This window comes from Melanaphis sacchari, unplaced genomic scaffold (genome assembly GCF_002803265.2).
Source record: "Melanaphis sacchari strain LSU unplaced genomic scaffold, SCAv2.0 Contig73_pilon_pilon, whole genome shotgun sequence".
NCBI classification, from domain to species: domain Eukaryota; kingdom Metazoa; phylum Arthropoda; class Insecta; order Hemiptera; family Aphididae; genus Melanaphis; species Melanaphis sacchari.
The window spans coordinates 1,645,679-1,667,201 of NW_020271525.1; the positions used below are offsets into that span (position 1 = coordinate 1,645,679).

The window sequence follows — 21,523 nt, forward strand, 5'->3', positions numbered from 1 at the left end:
CCTAAGCGGTAATTGCTCAGTGTATATTAATTATTATATCGACTGAACTCTGTGCAGTCAATACTAAGTAGGATACCTATCTACTATAATAATAAAATGTGTAAAGACAAGAGGATGTAATTCAATGATTCTGAAATAATTATCGTCTGATGTTATTTTTAATCATTATCGTTACTATACGTTCGTTAAAAAAATGTTTTCAAGTTTTTGAGTATTTAAATTCTAACCACAATTTTACATAAAGTTTAATATTCATTATTATAATTAGTTTTCTAACTAAAGCATATTTTTCACATAAAATCTGTGTATTATTTTATATTATTTTTTAAACGCTTATTAATCAAAAATATTACACATAACTTATAGCCGTATGTACTATGTATATATATTTACTGTATATTTTTATGAACATTTCTCGGTTATAATCATAATCTATTAATTAATTAATTAAATTATTTTAGAATAATAAATTTATTATTTTTTTTTTATTTTTAATTCCTATGGCATGTTACATAAATTACTTACAACATAAACTATAAAACATCTTAATCTATAATATAAAAGCTTGTATAGATTACTATATTACACACAAGTGAAATAAAATTGGTTGTAAATAATACATAATATCATTACTATTTTATTACTTTAACTATTTTCTTTACTATTTTATTATACTGTTAAATTCGCTTATAACGATCTTCAAGAGACCTAGAAAATCTGATCGTTATAACCGAACTTCGTTATATCCGGATTACAAAAAGTTACTACACATAAGATATAAAACCAACCAAAAACACTGCTTGGAATTGTTTTACTCGAAATATCATTGTATACGGCATCGTAAATCGTAATAAACGAATTTGGCTGTATATCATTTATACTCATTTGGATTTACATAAATTTGGCTAATGTGGAAAAATACCCAAGTTATATTGATTTATAAGAAAAAAAAAAGTATACTTAATTATTTATTAAATTATACACATTTGTAAGCAATTTAATTCAATTTTTTGAATTTTATCTAAATTATCTATATAAATATCTATTCCAATTACTAATTAGTCAACAATGTAATAAACTTTTTTTTTATATAAACAGTGTAATATTATATCATTTGTTTTTTTTTTCAACAACAAAATATGCTGACGCTATTTCGTCTTTACACATCCGAAATATACGACTTATTCAGTCATTTAACCTTTGCACACTAATACACCATACTCAAAATAATATTCACTTAAACTTAAGTCTTTATCAGGGCTAGGGGATTTTTATACCGGCTTTCCCTTCAAGCCTTTGCAGTTTGAACGATAGACCACTAAACACCTGTTACACATTATAACGACTGTACATCCAACCGCCGTTATGACCTAACCATGTCACTTAAACATTAATAAAAAAATACTGTTCACCCGAACTGAAGTACACCAAAACAACAACACGGAGCAAGTATAAATTATAAAATAGATTTTATTTGTAAGTAGTTTTCACACGATTATTATATAATTATTTATTCAAGTATTATGCATTGTATTTATACGTTTCCAACTATTATATTTATATAAATGATGGTATTTACATCAAAATAATAATAGAATAAAATTTCAGACGTATTTCGAAGTTATTAAACGGATATGTATATTTTGCTATAAATAAAATTTCATATATGATGTATATTAAAAGTAGATATATTTTAGAACTAATGATAGAAATGATTATTCAGTTACATTAAAATAAATATTTATGACCCATTTACTAAAAGTTATACAAGTTATACCCTAATAATTTAATTAAAATTTTAAGACAAATTTAAAATTAAATTATTAAATTATTGTTTTCATATCAAACTCTAACACAACATTATGGTAATACCTAAGTAATTATATGACATAATAATTAATTCAATAATGAGTAGGTAATTATTTTTTAATATTAAACAAAACATTAAGAAAACTTCATTAAAAGTTCTCAAATCTAATATACATTTTTCCATGCGTAGCAAAAATAATATTTTTAATTTATTATCTTAATTTTTTTCCATAATGAAGTATTGACTATGTAGTCTGTTATTAGTTGTAATGGGTTCACTCAAGATACTTATTTAAATGCACTTAGTTTGAAAAGTTTTCGCAATAAAGACACACACACACACATTATACACATGTTTGCATAAATTTAAAGTTCTACATGTATTTGCGTATCTCTGAACTCTTCCATCTCTCGTTTAGACTAGAACCATAAAATAAGTTTAAAACTTGTTGAAACTAATCTCATGAAAATTTTTTTAGACGCAGACAGTTAAATACTTAGTTTTATTTTATGAAACCTTTACTTTATGTTAACTTTTAAGCATACGAAACATTTTTAAAAAGTTATTCTTATTAAAAAAAATATATCGAAATGTATACAACTACACAAGTTTAATGCGAGAAAACTTTTTCAACTACCTACCATGGTTACTTCAAGTTTTATTATACCTAAATACCTTCTTATATTAATTTGTATGTACTGGTTATACACATTATATCCTCCCACGGTTACACAATATACACTTCTACACAAACACAAATATATTTTTATAGCTATAAATATGAAATAATCAATGAGAAAATCAAATACCATAATTATTATAATAATTAAAATTTAAACAAAAACCAGTGAAAGAATCATTACGATGCTCAATGTAAACGTTACCGGATCGATTGTAACTCTCATAATTTTCAAAAATGCTAGGCCAAATAATCATTTATTAATTTACATACTAATGGTTCTCAAAATTCATGGAAAATAAAAATAATTAAACTATTCATATTTTTTATTCGCGTAATTGAATCTAAAAACGAGCTTTCAAAATATAATTTAAGCTGGCTACAGCATTATTTAATAACTATTTTTAATAGCCCAAAAATATGGTAATATTATAATGTAACAATATTTTTTTTAAATATGACCTTATATTTATATTTACTTAAAAAAAAAAAAAGCTTGACGAACTAAAAATTAATCAACTGTTCGTCATTTTAATTAATTTTGTCTATATTTGAACTTAAAATGCTCATAAAATACTGTGATTATGTAAGTATGTATATTTCAATTTATGTAAGGATAACTATTAGTTATAAATACTAGAATTTATGATCAATGGAATAATGTATAAATAAATATTTACTAACTTTTCAAGTTTTTTTTAGTTTGAAAAATTATTTTATCAACTCAAATAGAAAAATCAACAAATTATTTATCAAATTTTAATGTCTATGAAGTATAAATATTAAATAGGTAACTTAAAAAGTATTACAAATAATTTTTTTTTAAAACACATTATTGTAAAACCCATACATTTCTTTTTCTATTCAGAATCTAAAACCAATTAAAATAAATTAATTTATAGTTTACACATATATAATAATATATAGATATTTACGTATATGTGAAAATGTGTTACATAATATAAAAATAATATAAACATATAGAACAATTTATTTTTTGTACATAATATAATAATAAAAAAAAAAAAAAAATTACATGTGTTTATTTATGTGTTATTTTTTTTACATATCACATTTATTCCAAATTCTCAATTAATAAATATTCCATGAAATGTTATATCATTAAATATTATTAATAGCTTAACTATAAATAGATACTTTTACATTTATATTTAATATTATTTTCAAATTCACTTCAAATTATTGATAAAAAGTTTCATAGAAATAAAATTTAAATATTTTATTTTTAGACAAAAATAACTGATATACCTATCACCTACATTATATACACATAGTACCTACACAATATAGTTGCTCATTTTCCAAGCCTTAATCTGAAAAAGATTAATAATATACTTGCTTCTACACAACAAATAATAGTAATAAGCGCCTATAGTTTATATGTCTGTAATAAAATACTTAAAGATTCAAGATGTATTAAAAAAATAAATCTATACCAGAATAATAAATATCTTTCATCTTTGCAGTCACAAATTTAACTATAAGCATTCATTGTTGTTATATATTTATACAAGTTTATAGGTAACTTTCTTATTTTTTCAATATATTATCGGTTATAATATACATACTTATAAATTAGTTTAAATGTGTAATTCTATAAATTTTTGAAATATAAATCATTGTAGTTTAATTAAAAGGCATTGTGAAATATATACATACTTAAGTTAATACTTAATTTACATCAAATGAAAAGAAGCTTACTTACACCTACTTAATATTTATTTATTTTTAATAAATGGGCCATGATGCCCAATAATTCAGTTTAATAGAAAATAAATATATTAAATACAATAGACTTTAAAATTAAAAGATGAAATAATTAGATATAATTAACATATACAAAATAAGTATGATATTTGGGCTTCTGAAACATCCAATCTGATTATCTCTTTGATCTTCACTACTATTCTGCTACTTCACTGTTCCCTTGCTACCGACAGCATACAACCCTTCACTAGTCGGCATCGCTACGACCTATCCCTTTCCACCCAGCCTTAACCACCGTCATTGCCCCAGTGACCGACCCTTCACCAACACTACGTCAGCTGGCTTTCATATCGTTATCTTATCGTGTATCATATGTAATCTAAGAGCGTTATGTTATCTATTAATATAATTTACATTATAGCCTACATAAGTTATATTAAAAGCTTTTTAACACAAATTTTACCATGTTTTTTCTGTTAAAAAAACCTAACACATTATAGAAATTTTTAATATCGAAGTTCTGTGAAATATTTGACATATTATTTGTCTGCTATGTCATATGACTAAATTATTTCAATCATATACTTTACAATATATAACAAAAATCAGTTATATTTAAATAGGTACCATTCGATATTCTGTCTAATAACCGTTCTGGTTAATTATCAATTAAATATTTAACTGTTAAGTTGTATAATATAATGTAAATCGCTCAAAATTTTTTTATTGAAGTTAATATAGCTGTAAATAAAGTATGAAATAGGTAAATTACTTTATTAATTATCAATTTTAATAGAGTAAGTACGTCCAAACTTTATACTTGTATAATTAACATAGCCCTTATAAGTGTGTGTACATTTTTAAAGTTTAAAAAAGTAGTTTGATACTTATTATTATTGTCATTATATTATAAAATTACAAATGAAGCAGTGGTGTATTTACCGGTGGGGGGGTCTCGGGTCTCGACCCCCCCCCCAGAAAAAAATAATATTAATTTATATTATGTGTTTTTAATGTTTGTATTACAATATTTTTAAAAATAACTTGGGTTTAACTATTAATTGATATTTATTTTCATAATAATAGTGAAATATAATATAATATAAATAATATCATTATTAAATCATAACTCGTATGTATTTTATTATAATGTTATAAACTTATATTTAATATTAAGACCCCCCCCCACAAAAAAATTGAAAATACGCCACTGAAATGAAGAACCATGTTAAAATTAATTGACGCTTAGCGTATACAATACTGACGTTTGCGTGTATTTATTATAAAGATACCAATACATTATATTAGTACAACTACGCTACTTAAATAATTATTACAGATAACTTCGAAGTAGGGTATTAAGTATTGTAAAAAACGACCATGTTGAGTGTGTAAAGTTTACTAGTTCAAGATCATAGATAATTGTAGAAGCTCACTCATAAAGTTAAGAATATAAAGTTTATTATAAACTTTTCAAGGCGATAACCAAAAGTGAATATAATATAATATATATTTCAGTTATTCCTGTACACTTTGTTCCCCATTAAAATGACGCCTCGTATGTGATACAAACTTTGTTCAGTTCGTTATTTAATACTCATCGTTTGCAAACGAATTATTGGCGTTATTTTTATACCTTTATGTATATATTGTCATATTAGCTAATTGTTTTAAAAATTAATAATTCGATTCTTAATTAACTTATAGAATAAGAAATAGGATTGATAATATTATTTCCGCTTGAATAACCCAAATTTTCTCAATAAGAACTAACGTGTGGTGTTACATCATTGTATCTCGATTTTAGTGTGCTTATTAATTCACTGACCAATCTTAATATTTTTAATCATTACCTATTTTAAAATTAACTAAAAAATTTAAGTTAAAAAGTTATCGAATATTTTTCTAGCTAATAAGCTCGACTTTGCCATAGAAAAAGTTTTACTATTTTTTTGTATTAAATTTTTATTTTATTTTTCTAAACATAAATACTCCCAAGAATAAACCGGTCCTTATTTTATCGCTGAATATTCCAGCAGAAGTTAGGTTCATAAAATTATGCTTTTAAAGTTTTATAACATGTTTCGTAGTGTACTCTTTCATTTTAAAAAGCCACATGATAATCGAATAAATGATTATTAGCATCAAATATTCTCAAATGTGTTATATAGGTAAGTATACAATATGTAGAATAAAAATATAATAATTCAAACAATAAAGACAAAAAAAGGAATTTAACCGTGGCCGACTAATAAATACTGAATAAATATACTATAAAACAATAATAATAAGCCGTTCTATTGACTGCAATAAATCTGGTCTGACGTCCTAATAGTATGAATGATAATCGTAAGAGCGAGTGACTGCTGCTCAACTATGATGACGGCTGACGAACATTGAGCATCTAAATGAAGGAACCGTGATGATGCGGTTAGCCACTAATCCAGTTATAGCCAAAATACGTGACATCGTAATAGTAAAGTTCGGAAATCGCAGAAATTGCATATTTTTATCTTTACATATAATGCGTAGTACGTTTATGGCCACCCAATGTTGAGAGATTGACCCATTTTGTGGCGTGGGCGGAAATATCTAATTCAATTAGCTAAAATATGTGACAAGGAAACTCCATATCCCTGCTACTCCCTCCGCTTAGGAATTTCGAAATAGAATTAACACAGTTCGTTTGGGCTGATTTGTGCTTTACTCCTTTCCCATTTATTACACTTTTAATGTAGGGGGGTGGCAGGAAACATGTTTGCCTACCCACCACGGAATTTTAAAATTTAACTTTGTCATACCATATATTAACTTTGTATTACCCTATTTTACGGGTAAGATTTTGCATTTTGATTATGAACGCAGAAGTGACGATGCCACTGAAATCGAGACAATATCCACCTCATTGATGTTGCAAGTTTCTACGGAACTTAACCTAACCACCTGAGCTGGATGTGAGTATATGACAAATTGCAATTTCACTAGTAGCATACGATATAAATATTAACAGAAAGATGTGTAACTATAACTAACCGTTTATTCAAAAGCCACCTAAATACAACTGCAGTATTGTATGTAATCGTCAATTGATGAGCAAAAAATACCTACATTTAATGCCGACTTGTAAATAATTTAATATTAAGCAAGAACACAACTTTTATGAATATCAAAAATACTAAACTAAATATATTTCTTTATATATATATATATATATATATATATATATAGATATTAGATATTATTTAAACAAATAACAATTATTAAAGTAAGTACATAATTCAGTTTTAATAACTAATTATATATATTATGTTTATTGTTTATTACTTAATAAATGAATGTGAAGTATAAAACTGCGAATTAAAGTGCATATGAAAGATTTTGGGCAATTATCTAGTCGTTCAAACTTATTCTGATGGTTTAGGTATTTGCACATAAATTTGGTGGAAATTGTATATCATTTTTTATACAGTTTTTAAGTAAATAATCAGAAGTTCCTATGTGGGCGCATTTTTAAATAAATGTTAAAAATCATTTTCGACTAAACTGGTTAAGCAAACTTTTTTTTTTTTAACTTAACTCCCAATTTAAAACTTAATTTATACACAATTAATAGTTGACTATATTTTTGGATTTGTGTAAACCAATTTTTTTTTAAAGAAACTTATGTGTCATAATTTTACCTTTTGAAAATTTTGCTTTTACAGTATTATGCATACTTTTTCTAAAAATCGAAATAAAAAGTTGATTGAACCATTGATAGCTGTATAATATTTATACTAGTTAAATTCAAACACAATTTTAAGCCACAAATCTGTGTACGTTAAAGTCGTTTTTCAAATCAAAAAACATTACACTACTGTTCCAGCGAGCTCTTGCAGTCGCATTCATTAATTTTTCATCGGTAGTAACTATTAGTCCTTGTAAAATCGCAAGTGTTCTGTACAGGTTTAGGTACGCTACCTATCATGTACACATGTCGTTTATAAACATGGTCTTACCTATCACATTGGTAATGTTGGACACCCAGCAGTGTTCGAAAAAATCTAAAATTACACGGAAACACTTGACAGCATTAGACAAATGTTCAGCATCGCGCCACAGCCCATGAAGTTATGTGGCGTCAATTCTCGATAAATTACGTATAGCTCATTATTTATTCTAAAATGTTAAGCCGATATTACATTAGTTTAAAATCAGTCAATTAATCCTTTGTCAGTAAAAAAATGATAATAAAAGTATATAATTATATAAATATCAAAGACAAGTTTTTGTTGATCAACCTATGACGGCTTTAGATAGAAAGTTTATCACTAAAAAGTGCGTTAACAACAATCTATTATTGTTTATTCTTCTTCAACATGTAAACAAAATATGAGGATTGTACATAATGTACCTACATATTATTTATATAATCATAACTTATTAAATGTCTATATGTTGTGTGATTATAAATATAATAAATTATTATATATTTTAATATCATATTATATATTATATTAATAAGTAATAAGACATTAATAAAAATGAGTTAATCTTTACTTGTGTGTATTATTTTATAGATAGATTTACACATTATAATAAAGAAATACTGTAGTATAAAACAGTGGTAAATGGTAATCATTAATTTGAATAATAAATAACATATTAAAAATAAATATAACAATGTTTAAGTCTTATAAGCATAAATAAAAATCGTATAACATGGTATATAATAAGATTATAAACTAATTGTTTTAAAAAATAAAAATTATAAATATATAATTATGAAAAAAAAAAAATGTAACAAAAATATTTAATAAAATATGATATAGTATAATAAATTGATTTTTTTTTTTTTAAATGCATACAAAAATATGATTATTAAAAAAAATTAATAAAAATTAATTTAAAATTGTATAACTATGTAAGAAAAAGGAAGACTTAACTTATTCTAGAAATGTTATTGGTCATGTTTAAATGTATTTAACACAATACAAATGTCAAACACAATTGGTTATAGTCTCAAGCATTAATACTCTTCGTTCTTTCAACATAATTTCCTATATTATGGTCTTCTATGTCTTCGTAGGAGTTTAATAATTGATTTTCAGCTTCAGAAACAGTTGTTTTTCCCATAAGTAGCCTAAAACAAAAACAACTTGATTTTTAAAATTGTTTTTAATAAAAGTATATTTTATATAAAATTCAATTCGAAAAGTGATGCATAAGTTATTTATCATGCATTTAATGCCATTTATTGAGTTATAAAATATGTACTTAGATATTGTCGAAGATGTTGATGCTCTTATCATAATTGATGGTTCTATATCATCCAATCCTCTATGTAAAGAAATTGTATCAAGTTCAGTTTGAGATCTTGACAAGTATTCAGGGGTAGTTAAAGTAGCTGAAGTTGGTTTTTTATAGCTGTAAATAATTAAAATAATTAAAATACATTATCTGTCAAAGATTCTGTTATTCAAATAGTAAATACAAACATCTTAAGTAAAAGTGAAGATCCAACAACAGACACTGAACTTAATGCCATTGCAGCTGCTGCCATCCATGGCTGAAACGGTAACATAGATTTAGTTATACATGAATGTTTTTGAAATTAATTATTATATAATTAAATTACTTGTAATGTGATGCCTAAAGGACTAAATACACCCGCAGCAATTGGAATACCAATTAAATTATACATACTTGCAAATAAAAAGTTAAGTCGAATTCGTCTAACTGTTTTATTGGACAAGTCAAAACAACTGACAACGTCTAGAAGATCATTCTATGGAATATTAAAGATTTTAATATAAAATATAATTATATAAATAATAAAATTAGGTATAACATAATATTTATGACAAACTTACTCTCATTAAGACTACATCTGCCGCTTCAACAGCCACGTCTGTACCTGAAGAAATAGCAATACCAACATTTGCTTGTGCTAGGGCTGGAGAGTCATTAACTCCATCACCGACCATTGCAACTCGTATTCCCTTCTCTTGTAGAGCTCTAATTTTGGCTACTTTATGTGATGGCAGTACTTCAGCAAACACTTTTTGTATTCCTACTTGTTTTGCTACTGCACTGGCTGTTTTCCTATTATCTCCGGTCAATAACATCACTTGATAGCCACGCTTCATCAATGTATAAACAGCTAGATGAGCTTCAGGTTTAACCATATCTGATACACTGATTGCTGCTACTAATAAACCTAATGAAATTATATCAATTACTATCAAGTTTATAATTATATCTTTAAAAAAAGTCATGACAAATAATACCATTAATGGCACACAAGATTGCTGTATGGCCTAGAGTTTCTTCACTGATCATTTTAAAATTAACTTCTTTTGATAAATTAACACCATTTCTAAACATCCATTCACGATTTCCAATCAAAACCTGAAATTTAAAATGTGTTGATTTATTTCTATTTACCTCTTGATCAAGAAGTAAATAAAAATATTTAATATATTTTTATGAATTTTACTTCATATTTGGTTTCATTTGGTTTTTTCTCTTCATTAATATCTAACAATTTATGTAATTGTATTGATTGAACTTCAGTAGTTGATTTTCCTATAACCAGTTCCACAATTATGTTGTTAAATTCAAATGATGATTCATTCATTCCACTTCTATAAATTATGATACAAAAAGGGATTAATAAAAAAGTAATTGAGTTAATACTACGCATTTACAACCTTATATGGTTTTGGTAATTCATAATAAAATCTGATTTATCTCCATTTTTTGATAAATCATCAATATGAGACACAACACATTTAATACCGCATCCAGCAACAGATTGGAAACGTTCACATTTTCCAGATATCTCAGATTTAAACATTTCTTTTACAAATTTTACCAGTGCTAAAGAATTGAATGAACATTTTATGTATTATAACAAATATAATAAAACTAACAATATAATTAATCATAATAATTACCAGAAGCTAAAGGATGCTCACTACTAACTTCGGCGTTAGCAACTACAGATAATAAAAGACTGAGTGAACAGATTACGTCATCTACAAATAGACAAATTCTTGATACTGTAGGTTTTCCATATGTTATAGTACCAGTCTTATCAAATACAACATATTTGACCTAAAGCAGTAATCATTAATAGTATGGAAAAACAATTTTATATCTAAGTTCAAAACTTTGAAAGTTACCTTATGAGCATTTTCTAAAGCGTCTGCACCTTTTATTAGTATACCATTAAGAGCACCAATACCAGTTCCAACCATAACAGCTGTTGGAGTGGCCAAACCAAGAGCACATGGACAAGCAATAGCAAGAACACTCAATGCACATCTAAATGAGTATTGAATAGCATTTTCCCATCCATCTGGACCATATTTTTCATCGTCCTTTATAAAAAATATGAATTAATATGGGCTAAAATAAAAACCACAACAAAGTATTTCACTTTACCGAAATAGGTAGATATTTAGTATAATAACAACCAATGAAAAGCCACGACACAAGTGTAATAGTAGATATTGCTACTACAGCAGGAACAAAGTAACCAGCAATACGATCAGCAAATTGTTGTATTGGAGCTTTAGACGTTTGAGCTTGCTCAACTAGTCGTACAATTTGAGCTAACATGGTTGCTTCTCCTGTGTGTGTTGCAACCATAAGTAGAGGAGCTGTCTGATTTAATGAACCTCCTATTATTAAGCTACCTATGAAATAAACATTTTTTTTTAGTATGTTATAACATCATTTTTTATTTTTATTTACTTGGCTTTTTGTTCACTGGCATAGACTCTCCAGTGATCAAAGATTCATCACAAGCTGAACACCCATGAATAACTTTTCCATCAACTGGAACTTTAGTATTGGGTAATACCTAATTAAATATTAATTAAAAATAAACTATAAATATATACAAAGTAATTTAAAATTTATATTGCAACTATTTAATCATATAAATACTCATAATAGAGACAAATGTTTAATACAAAAGTGTTTTTACTTAGAAATATTTTAAATAATTAGTAATTTTTATAGTTTTTAAAGTATTAATGTGAAGAATTTTTTTTCAAAGTTTTTCAACACATTAAAAATCGGAATTTAGAAAAGTGAAATGGAGTAGTATGGAAATATCCAACAAATTGTTAGTCTACTACTTTGCTCATATATTATATTTTATATTTTAAGTTATAAGTTAACTCATAAGTTACCAGTCCAAATTTCTATTTTTATGTATCAATAAGCTTTGAGAAAAAATGTTCATATTATGATTACAAAAAAAAGTATAATTTTCCATTTAAACTTCAAAAGTTGACCCTCAAAACCTTTTCTAAAATATTGTAAAAATATAAAAATTACTTATCATTTTAGATATTAATAAGTAAAAAAAACTTTCGTATTCAATATTTTTCTTTATTACGAATATTTTTTAATTGTATAATGCACTGGCTATAACATACATTTAGAATCACCTTGGATTCACTTTGATTAAACCATTTTAATATTTCAATATACAATACCTTTAGAATATCTCCTCGTTTAACTAGATCGACATTTATTTCTTTTTCACTTAATATTTTAAAATCATCTGTAATAGTCACCAACAGTGCATCAGTAGCTTTTAAAGACAATAATTTAGAAAGGGCCTCGGATGTTTTTCCCTAAAATATATAGGATTAAATCTTCTACTTTTTATATTCAATAATAAATTATTACCTTTGCAATATGCTCCATCCATCGACCAAGTGATATAAACACAAATAACATAGGCGGTGTATCAAAGAAAGTCATTGGACTAGTATGTTTAGCTGGTGTTTCAGTGATTGCAATAAGTACAACAATGACTGAGTATACATAAGAAATGGTGGTGGCTACTGATACAAGGACATCCATATTGGTGGTATAATGGCGTATAGCTTTCCAAGCTTGTACATGAAAATGCCAACCTCCAATAAACTGTTTTTACATTTAAAAATAATTTTAATATTTTATTATCATTAGTCAGTGGCGGCTCGTGCTATGGGGTTCACGGGCACATGCTCTACCTTCAAATTGAAAAAAAAAGAAGAAACATTTTTGAAACATTTAAAATTGAGTAGGTAGTGTTTCTTCCATTATTATATAGTGGTATATTATTAAAAAAATGTTATCAAATACAGACGTACATATGTACATACAATATTATATGGGCATTGGGCAACAGGCACAAATTCATTGTGCCCCGATGGCCCAATCAATGTTACTAGATTTCTCCTACTTTTTAATACAAATTATACAGCGTTGCCAGGCACAATTTGATTGTGCTCAGATTCTATTTTTATTAAGATTTATAAAATTTTTTCGGTCTAATCGTCTTTGTATTGTACATTCGACCATCTTCGGTGGCACAAACTTTATATTTTAATAACATATGATAATACGTAGACAGAAATATTTATGCCCTGTCTTCAATGAACCCCACGAGCCACCACTGTCATTAGCACATATTTATTTTGATAAATACCTGAACTGGAGTAGATAATAGAAACATTATCAAATTTTCAAGCGAAAGTCCAGGAATTACACAGCACATAGAAGAATGATCAATAAAGTTAAATGTCATACCCATCATGAAATAAGTCATAGCAATCATGCATGGACCACCAAACAACAATGATACAAAAAATGAATTACGCCACTTTTTTATTTCTTCACTAGAAAAAAAATCATAATATTACAATTCATTAATAAAATATTAGTCTATATTAGTCATATAAAATGTATACCTATGATTTAAATAACTGTGATCCCCCCTATCTTTATTGTTTACCAGGTCAGCAGTAAATCCTAAGCTAACTATATAGTCAGCAATATCTCGTGGACTAATTAGATCACAATCATAAGTAATCAACCCTTTTTGAGTTGTGAGTGCAACTATAGCTGTTTTTACTCCTTTCTGTTTTAATAAATTTGATTCAATTTTGTTCACACAAGATGAACATGTCATACCACCAATCTAAGAAAATTTAAAAATTAAACTTAAAAATTATTACATTTTACTATTTTATAAAAAATAATTCCGCTATAAAATATTTTCTAATTTGAATGCATATTTTATTGATAGCTTAAGATCAAATTTTAATTTAAGTTAAGATAAACAAATAATTACTCTAAATTCAGTCTGAGTAATACGTGAGTTTGTGTCAGCTAAAACATTACAAGGAAAGCCTAAATCAGTAATAGAATTAGCCACATCTTCTGGCTGTACTAATGTAGAATCATATTGTACTTCAGCTTTTGCAGCCATTAGTGCAACTAACACACTCTTAACACCTATAAAAAGAAAGACAAATTTCTAAACAAAAAAACATAAATTTCACTATAAAACAATACCTTTAATTTTAAGACAGTGTTTTTCAATAGCAATCACACAAGATGCACAAGTCATGCCTTTGATGTTCAGGTATGTTTTACTAAATTCATTCTCAGGAACAAACATACTAAAAACATTACTAGGTGCTTCAATTTTTTGATCATTTAAAGAAACCTTAAATTTTGTAGACAAATTTGATATGGCTGATGCTAGTTGTGAAGCATTAATGTCTCCAGGGCGATGAACAATAGTTGCATCTTTTTGTTCCAAACTAACAGATACTGATATAACTCCATTTAACGCACCAATTTTATCTAATGAATTATTCATTCAATAAAGTGGAAAATATTTCAAATATAAATTTTAAATTAGTGAATTACTTTCAATGTTTCGCACACAATTCTTGCAAGACATTCCATCAATTTTTATCACAGTTGTAGTTTGGTGAATTGGTACCGTGAAACCCAATTCTGCTATTAATGATTGGAGTTCAAAAACTGATATTGCATTTGAATCGTATACAATGTTAGCACATTTTTGTTCAAGATTCACCTATATAGGTAAACAAATTCACAGTAATTAAAAATTTTAAATGGCAAAACAAATGAATAAATATTACTTGAACACTAAATATGCCATTTTTTTCTCGAAGACTGCCTTCAATTTTTTTTACACATGAATTACATTTCATGCCTTCTACTTGTATGGTGACTTCAGTTTGTGTCTCTGGCTCAAAAGATACTAGAAAGCCCATTTTTTTTAATACTTCAACAAATATTGAACAATTTGTTTGGTTTACGTCATAAATAACACGTAAATAATTTTGGCCAATTGTTACAACCTAAAAGTAATTAAATTGAATTATAATAATATAGAGTGTTAACATTTCTTTAATATAATATTCTGGATTCTTCAAATATTATATCCATGTCCAAGATATAAAATCTAATATTTTAAAATTAATTGAAATATTTATAACAATTTGTTTTATTCCACATACATAGATGTATATATAATACTTAAACATAATATTTTGACATTTACCATTAATTATTTTAAAAATAATTTCTATTCACCTGGATTATACCAGTTTGGTCAAGTATTACACTGGCTGCTTCAGCAGCTCGTGAAACCACAGTTAATAATATAGTTTTGTGTCTTTCAATTGTCTTTGAGTCATTTAATTCATCTGATATGTTATTAGCTGGTAAACTATAATAAAATATATAAATACAATAAAATATATAAAGTATACATTTTTCAATATTTGTACTTATAATTAATTAATTTTTGATATATCTATAATACATATTCTAAAACTATCTTACCAGCCATTATCATCATTAATCAATAAAGAATATGCCATTTTTTTATTTATGAACACTATGAATTAAATGGTAAACTACATCAAGAGTTGGATTACACATCAGTATTACTGTTCATATTGATAGAAAATGTATCAATGAGGTGAAACTTGGACTATGGAATAATAATAAGAGATAACCTAAGTGGCCCAAAAGAAGATAAAAACTTATTTTGAAACATTATTAATAAATTAATACATCCATGATTCTCATATATCAATAATTGTTTGATATTACATATACACAATTTCATACTATAATAATAATTTACTATTGGAGATAAATAGGTAATTAAAATTTAAGGACTGTGTCATAAACTAATCTTGGAGAAAGAATAAATCAAATTAAAACAATGATATTCTATAATTACTAGTTTTATAAAAATTATATGCAAAATATATAATGTATAGGGTATTATGATAAATATTTATAATATACAAAATAGTAAACACTAATTGATTATGACAAAGTCTAAACTTTATATAAATATAACAATAATGTTGATAATATTATATGATTTTGTATATCAATTTCTATCATAAAAAAGATAAACTGATTTCATAAAATATAGATATTTTGATTTTTTTAGACTAAACAAACAAAATGTGCAATACATAAAAATATGTTTATAATATAATTAATAAATGAAAAATTTATGAAAACAGAGGTTTATTAAATCGTTCATTTTCACTTTTTAAATTATATGAAATATATGAGTTTAATTTGATTGAGGCAATTTAATAAAAGTGTCTAATTTGTATATATTATGATACATGTAAAATACATATAATGTTTTAAATTTTTAATTACTATAAATTATAATATAGTACACAAATATTTTAGGAGATTTGTATATTGAACCTTGTGAATAAAATAAAATTATACTTATTTTATATTTATGATTAGATTATGATGATCATTACAGTTTATAAGTAAAAATACTTACGATGCGAGTTAATTTTAAACAGGTTAGGTATATCAATTAAAATTAGGTAAACAATAAAGCTATTTTTTTAATACAAAAATTAAAATTATAATAAAATTAGTAGGTAATATAATGATTTTTATCAATAAAATGTTAAAATCAATATTATATCAACACAATAACTAATACTTCGTTTTAGTAAATCTGGTATAAGAAATTTCAATGAAAATATAAAAAATTTTAAATTTATTTATAAAGTCAGAAATATGCGTAAATTAGTAAAGATAAGAAGAAATTGTATACATACACACAAATTGTTACATTTTACTTCAATGCATAACACAGACCTTGGAAAGTGGCAAGAACAAAAACTAGAATAAACTACTTTCACCAGTAGATACTAAAATTCTTACACGTTTTAAATCCCCTCTTTATTCAAATTACAATAATCATGACTTTATTTTTTAATGATAAAAATATTATATTGGTAGGTAGACATAATTATCTATTTTAAGTAATTATTAGTAGTTATATGTGTAGAATAGGTAATTTTCATAACTTAATAACCTGTTGATGTAATATAATGTCTAATGGATATTTATTAATTGACTAACAATATGAAATATTGAAATACTTGAATGATACAACTTTGCACTGTTTACGTTTAAGATAAATATAAGATATATGTTATAACTTATAAGAGTATGTACTCAAAATATTAAGATTAATTGAATTGATTTGATAGTATCTAGTTTAAAGTTTTTCAAACGTCATTATATACAAGATTAAGTATCAAGTTCTTACTATCTAGTAAGTATTCAATTTATTATTTGTACATGTAATATATGCTTCAATTTATGAATCAGTTTTAAAATGTAGATATATATTATATTAAATGCATACATGTAATATAATACAATTTTATAAATAAATTAAAATAAAAATGTAAAAAGAATATTACACATACAAAAAGTGATAGGTAATAAATATATTAATATTATTTTAGGAGAATTTATCTATAATATGTATTCAAAAGAAATACTCAAAAATATTAATTTTATTTAGTTTTTGTATACATTTTAAATTGAAATTATTGATTTTACTTAATTTTTAATGTTTACAAACATATTTTATAATAAAAAACATTGTAACACTTTAATTAATTATCATCTAATTAAGGAGAAACTGAAATCTTTTTTGTTTTTGTTGTAAGTGTTTAAAATATTAATATAATAATAAAATTAATTATTTTATTCTTTTAGCATAAAATAGTCAATATTTTATAGATACATTTTTTTTTTTTTTAAATATAATTTATTATTAATCTTAAGTATATATTAGAACATGATAACTGATAAAATTAAATATTAAATAATATAATTTACTTATTTCATAGAATAAAAAGACTTTGTTATGAATTAGTAATAATACTTCTTTACAAAAAATCACCAAACATTATATGGATACAATAACCTAATGGATCCCAATGCAATAATTAAATAAATATCGATATATTCAATACAAAGCTTGTTATTCCTAAGGTAATTTTATTATGAATCTCCAATATTCACTTGTTTGATTGAACATGCATTCTATATTTATCTTGTTATTATTTTTATTCCAAATATTAATACCAAATTAAGTCAATTAATGTAATTTGTTTTATTTTAATTTTAATTTTATTCTTACTACATATAAACTGTTGTATTTCATATACTGTGATCGATTCTACACAAGTGTTTCAATCAATAAATACATGATACAACAATATAATAATATGATTTAACAATAGGTATGGGTATACCTGAGAAGAAGTAATGTTAACATTGTTCTATGTCATGTAAAAGTTCAAAAAGTAAAGTAAAAAGTAATACAGCTATGTATTATAATATAATTATTAAAACAAATATTTTATTTTTATAGCCAAAAATAAATACACTTCAAATATGCGTTATTGATAGGTAAAGAAAACTTTTGCAATAATACTTTTTAATTTATATATTTTTGTTCCTTGCAATTGTCAAATATTATGTAATATAAGTTGGTCTTATTAATTATTTATTTAAAGTTAGTTTTTTTATTTAAGTCAAAGGTCAGACAAAAATTAAGAGGCAATCAATAGTTAATTATAGGGGCTGTTGAATTCTGATTAATAATTAATCCCTACATCCCTCAAAAATTGTTGTCAAGTGGTATCTATGAGAAAAGTTTTATTATTTTATTCATGCAATTTGGTATACAATTGATGTACTAAATTATAATTAACTAAAAATATTACCATTACATAATAGTTAATAACAATAATGATTATTATGTAATACACAACAGAAGCATTCCAAGATAGATAATAAAAACTAATAATCACCAAGGAATCCAATAACTGAGCCATAACCTTGTCTAGAGCCCAGTTGAGGGACTATATTTTAGATCACGCATACAATTTTCAGATGCCTATGTTTAAATATAGCTATACTTATTATGCTAGCATATAATACTTAATCATTTAAACATCATGACATTAACTCGCTCAATCAATAATAAAATATGAATTAAATTTAAGGTAGGGAATTGGAAAAAAAATATTTGTTCAGGCAATATATTTTTTCTATAAGCATGTTATGATGAGTGGAGGCTATAAGCTAAATGCTAATTCATGATATTTAAAATTAATTATTTTTTTTTTTTTTACAAATGATTACACTTATAAAACATTTAATTTGTTAATAAGCAAAAAAAAAACCATGAGATTGAAAGGGTAAGGATATATTTATATATATTTTTTTGCATTATTTTGGTAAATACATCAAATTAACATACAGAAAAAATTTAAAAAAAAAAAAAGGATACTATTCAATATAATCAATCAGAAATTCTTTATAGGTAGGTAACTTTTAAATTTAATACTCTATTGAATAGTAATAATAATAATAATAATAATAAATTACATCAACCTCCTACTATTTTGTTTATATTTATGATGGTTAGAATTCATTAAATCTGAGTCTATAATTTTATCATATTATTTTACTCAAAAGGGTAATTTATTTTATCTTCATTTAAATTACAATGCTATAAAAATTATATTGAGATTAACAACTACATTGATTTCCATTTTTATTAGATACTCAACCCACAAGATACTAGCTTCTATTTCAATTTAATCTAATCTTAACTGTGTTTGATAATTCATCAGCAGTTTATTATTTTATATCTTGTACTTTTCTTATTAAATACCTACACAGTCAGAATAACAAATTTGAAATTTCTAAGATAAAATTTTGATGGACAGTGGTAGTTTTTAATCATAATAATATAAGTCATTAAACATATTCAAAATGTTAAAATAAAATATAATTCTATGCCAATTCCATATTTATTTAAAATAAAAAAAATAATAAAATAATCGCTAGTTAAATTTTTTTTTCAGCAAATATTTTTGCAATTATTAGTTTTTACAAAGCTATTAAGTTATAATATATATTAAATAATTAAAAATATAAGTTTAAAAACTTGAATGCAGTTAGATGGTATAATTATAGTATCTAAGTTATTTGAATGCCAGATTCTTAAGTTAAAATCTATGCCTGACTTTAGATTGTAATACCAATTAATTGAATTGGATTGAATATCATAGAAGAAAATGTAATAACTATAATGATTTGTTTTGTTCTATTAAAATAATAGAATATTTAGAACATTTTTACTCAATTTAGAAAATTAAATAAAATTAATGAAAAAAAAAAAAATGAGTGAATTAGTTGATATTTTAGATGTTTATATTAATTATTATGTTAGTTATTAAAAAAAAAATATTTTTCTGTTTGATAAATTGATAAATTATATTTTTTTTTATATACATTGTGAATAATTAATGAAAATACCATTTAATTATTCAAGTCTTGATATAAAATTATGATTTTTACTATAACTTATAAAAATGTTGTCATATCACTTACGGTTTTTTTTCATTGGCTTGTTTTAGTGGACTGTAGAGTTCAAAAATGTCTTCGGACGGCATAGTGTCAGGTTGAGTGTCAATACTAAAAGTAAAATTTGCAAAGTAAAAAATAAAAATATATTTTACCCAATGACCAAGTATTTTTACACTATATTAATGATTCTAAGGGATGCAAAATCTATCAGTAAATATTTAAATGTAGAAATATAACCTGCATCACCAGGGCAGTCTACAGAAAACATTAAAAAAAAACTAGATATCGGTATCTATCCAGTGCAAAAAATACCATTTAAGTTTACGCATCTGAATAGTGTTATTCGATTTAAATAAAAACACAAAGCATGAACATGGTTCAATGATCTGAACGGGTTGATCGTCTGGTCAAAATTTTTATAAGAAATACCAAATACAATGTCGTTTAAGCCGCACTCACAGATGATAACAGTAAACAGAGACGAGAACCGCTTTACGACGACTTGCTGAGTTTCAGTATTTAAACTGCCATGCTGACCACATAATTATATAACTTACAGGCGAAAAATAGATAATTTCATCTGTTTTGCGATAGTTAATATTTATTTAAAATCGATATTGTCTATTATTAATTAATCATGCACGATGTAGGTACAATGCCTCAATAATATTATGATTTACGAGTTATCTATATAGGTATAATACTCATCTTACGAGGAGTAATATTACTATTATCACCTCCTGTTGTTATTGTTATGTTTA

General features: G+C 24.8%; 1 protein-coding gene across 5 annotated transcripts; it reads right to left on the minus strand.

Moving 5' to 3' along the window:
- Positions 1-9,056: 9,056 nt before the first annotated feature.
- On the minus strand, positions 9,057-21,458 carry LOC112600903 (copper-transporting ATPase 1). 5 transcript variants are annotated; one of them, XM_025348234.1, is made up of 23 exons: positions 21,320-21,457; positions 20,787-20,870; positions 15,618-15,753; positions 15,161-15,382; positions 14,922-15,093; positions 14,562-14,855; positions 14,338-14,501; positions 13,955-14,184; positions 13,693-13,882; positions 12,906-13,145; positions 12,710-12,850; positions 11,958-12,066; positions 11,646-11,899; positions 11,384-11,581; positions 11,156-11,315; positions 10,910-11,078; positions 10,696-10,843; positions 10,487-10,607; positions 10,070-10,416; positions 9,835-9,984; positions 9,695-9,765; positions 9,474-9,623; positions 9,057-9,339 (listed from the first exon to the last, which is right to left on the minus strand). In XM_025348234.1, exons 1-23 carry the CDS (start codon positions 21,340-21,342, stop codon positions 9,219-9,221), a joined length of 3,894 nt encoding a protein of 1,297 aa, XP_025204019.1. In that variant the 5' UTR covers positions 21,343-21,457; the 3' UTR covers positions 9,057-9,218. The 5 variants fall into 5 exon arrangements, with proteins under 5 accessions (XP_025204019.1, XP_025204024.1, XP_025204021.1 ...); XM_025348236.1 differs by having other exon boundaries at positions 9,219-9,339; positions 21,222-21,458; XM_025348235.1 differs by lacking the exon at positions 21,320-21,457 and adding an exon at positions 21,075-21,208 and having other exon boundaries at positions 9,219-9,339.
- Between the last annotated feature and the right edge of the window lie 65 nt (positions 21,459-21,523).

Coding starts and splice junctions, on each gene's coding strand:
- LOC112600903 (XM_025348234.1), bottom strand. CDS start 21,342: ATGAAATTATCTATTTTTCGCCT. Junction 15,094..15,160: donor ATGGCATATTTAGTGTTCAA/GTAATATTTATT, acceptor TTACCTATATAG/GTGAATCTTGAACAAAAATG. Junction 14,502..14,561: donor ACACTGTCTTAAAATTAAAG/GTATTGTTTTAT, acceptor TTCTTTTTATAG/GTGTTAAGAGTGTGTTAGTT.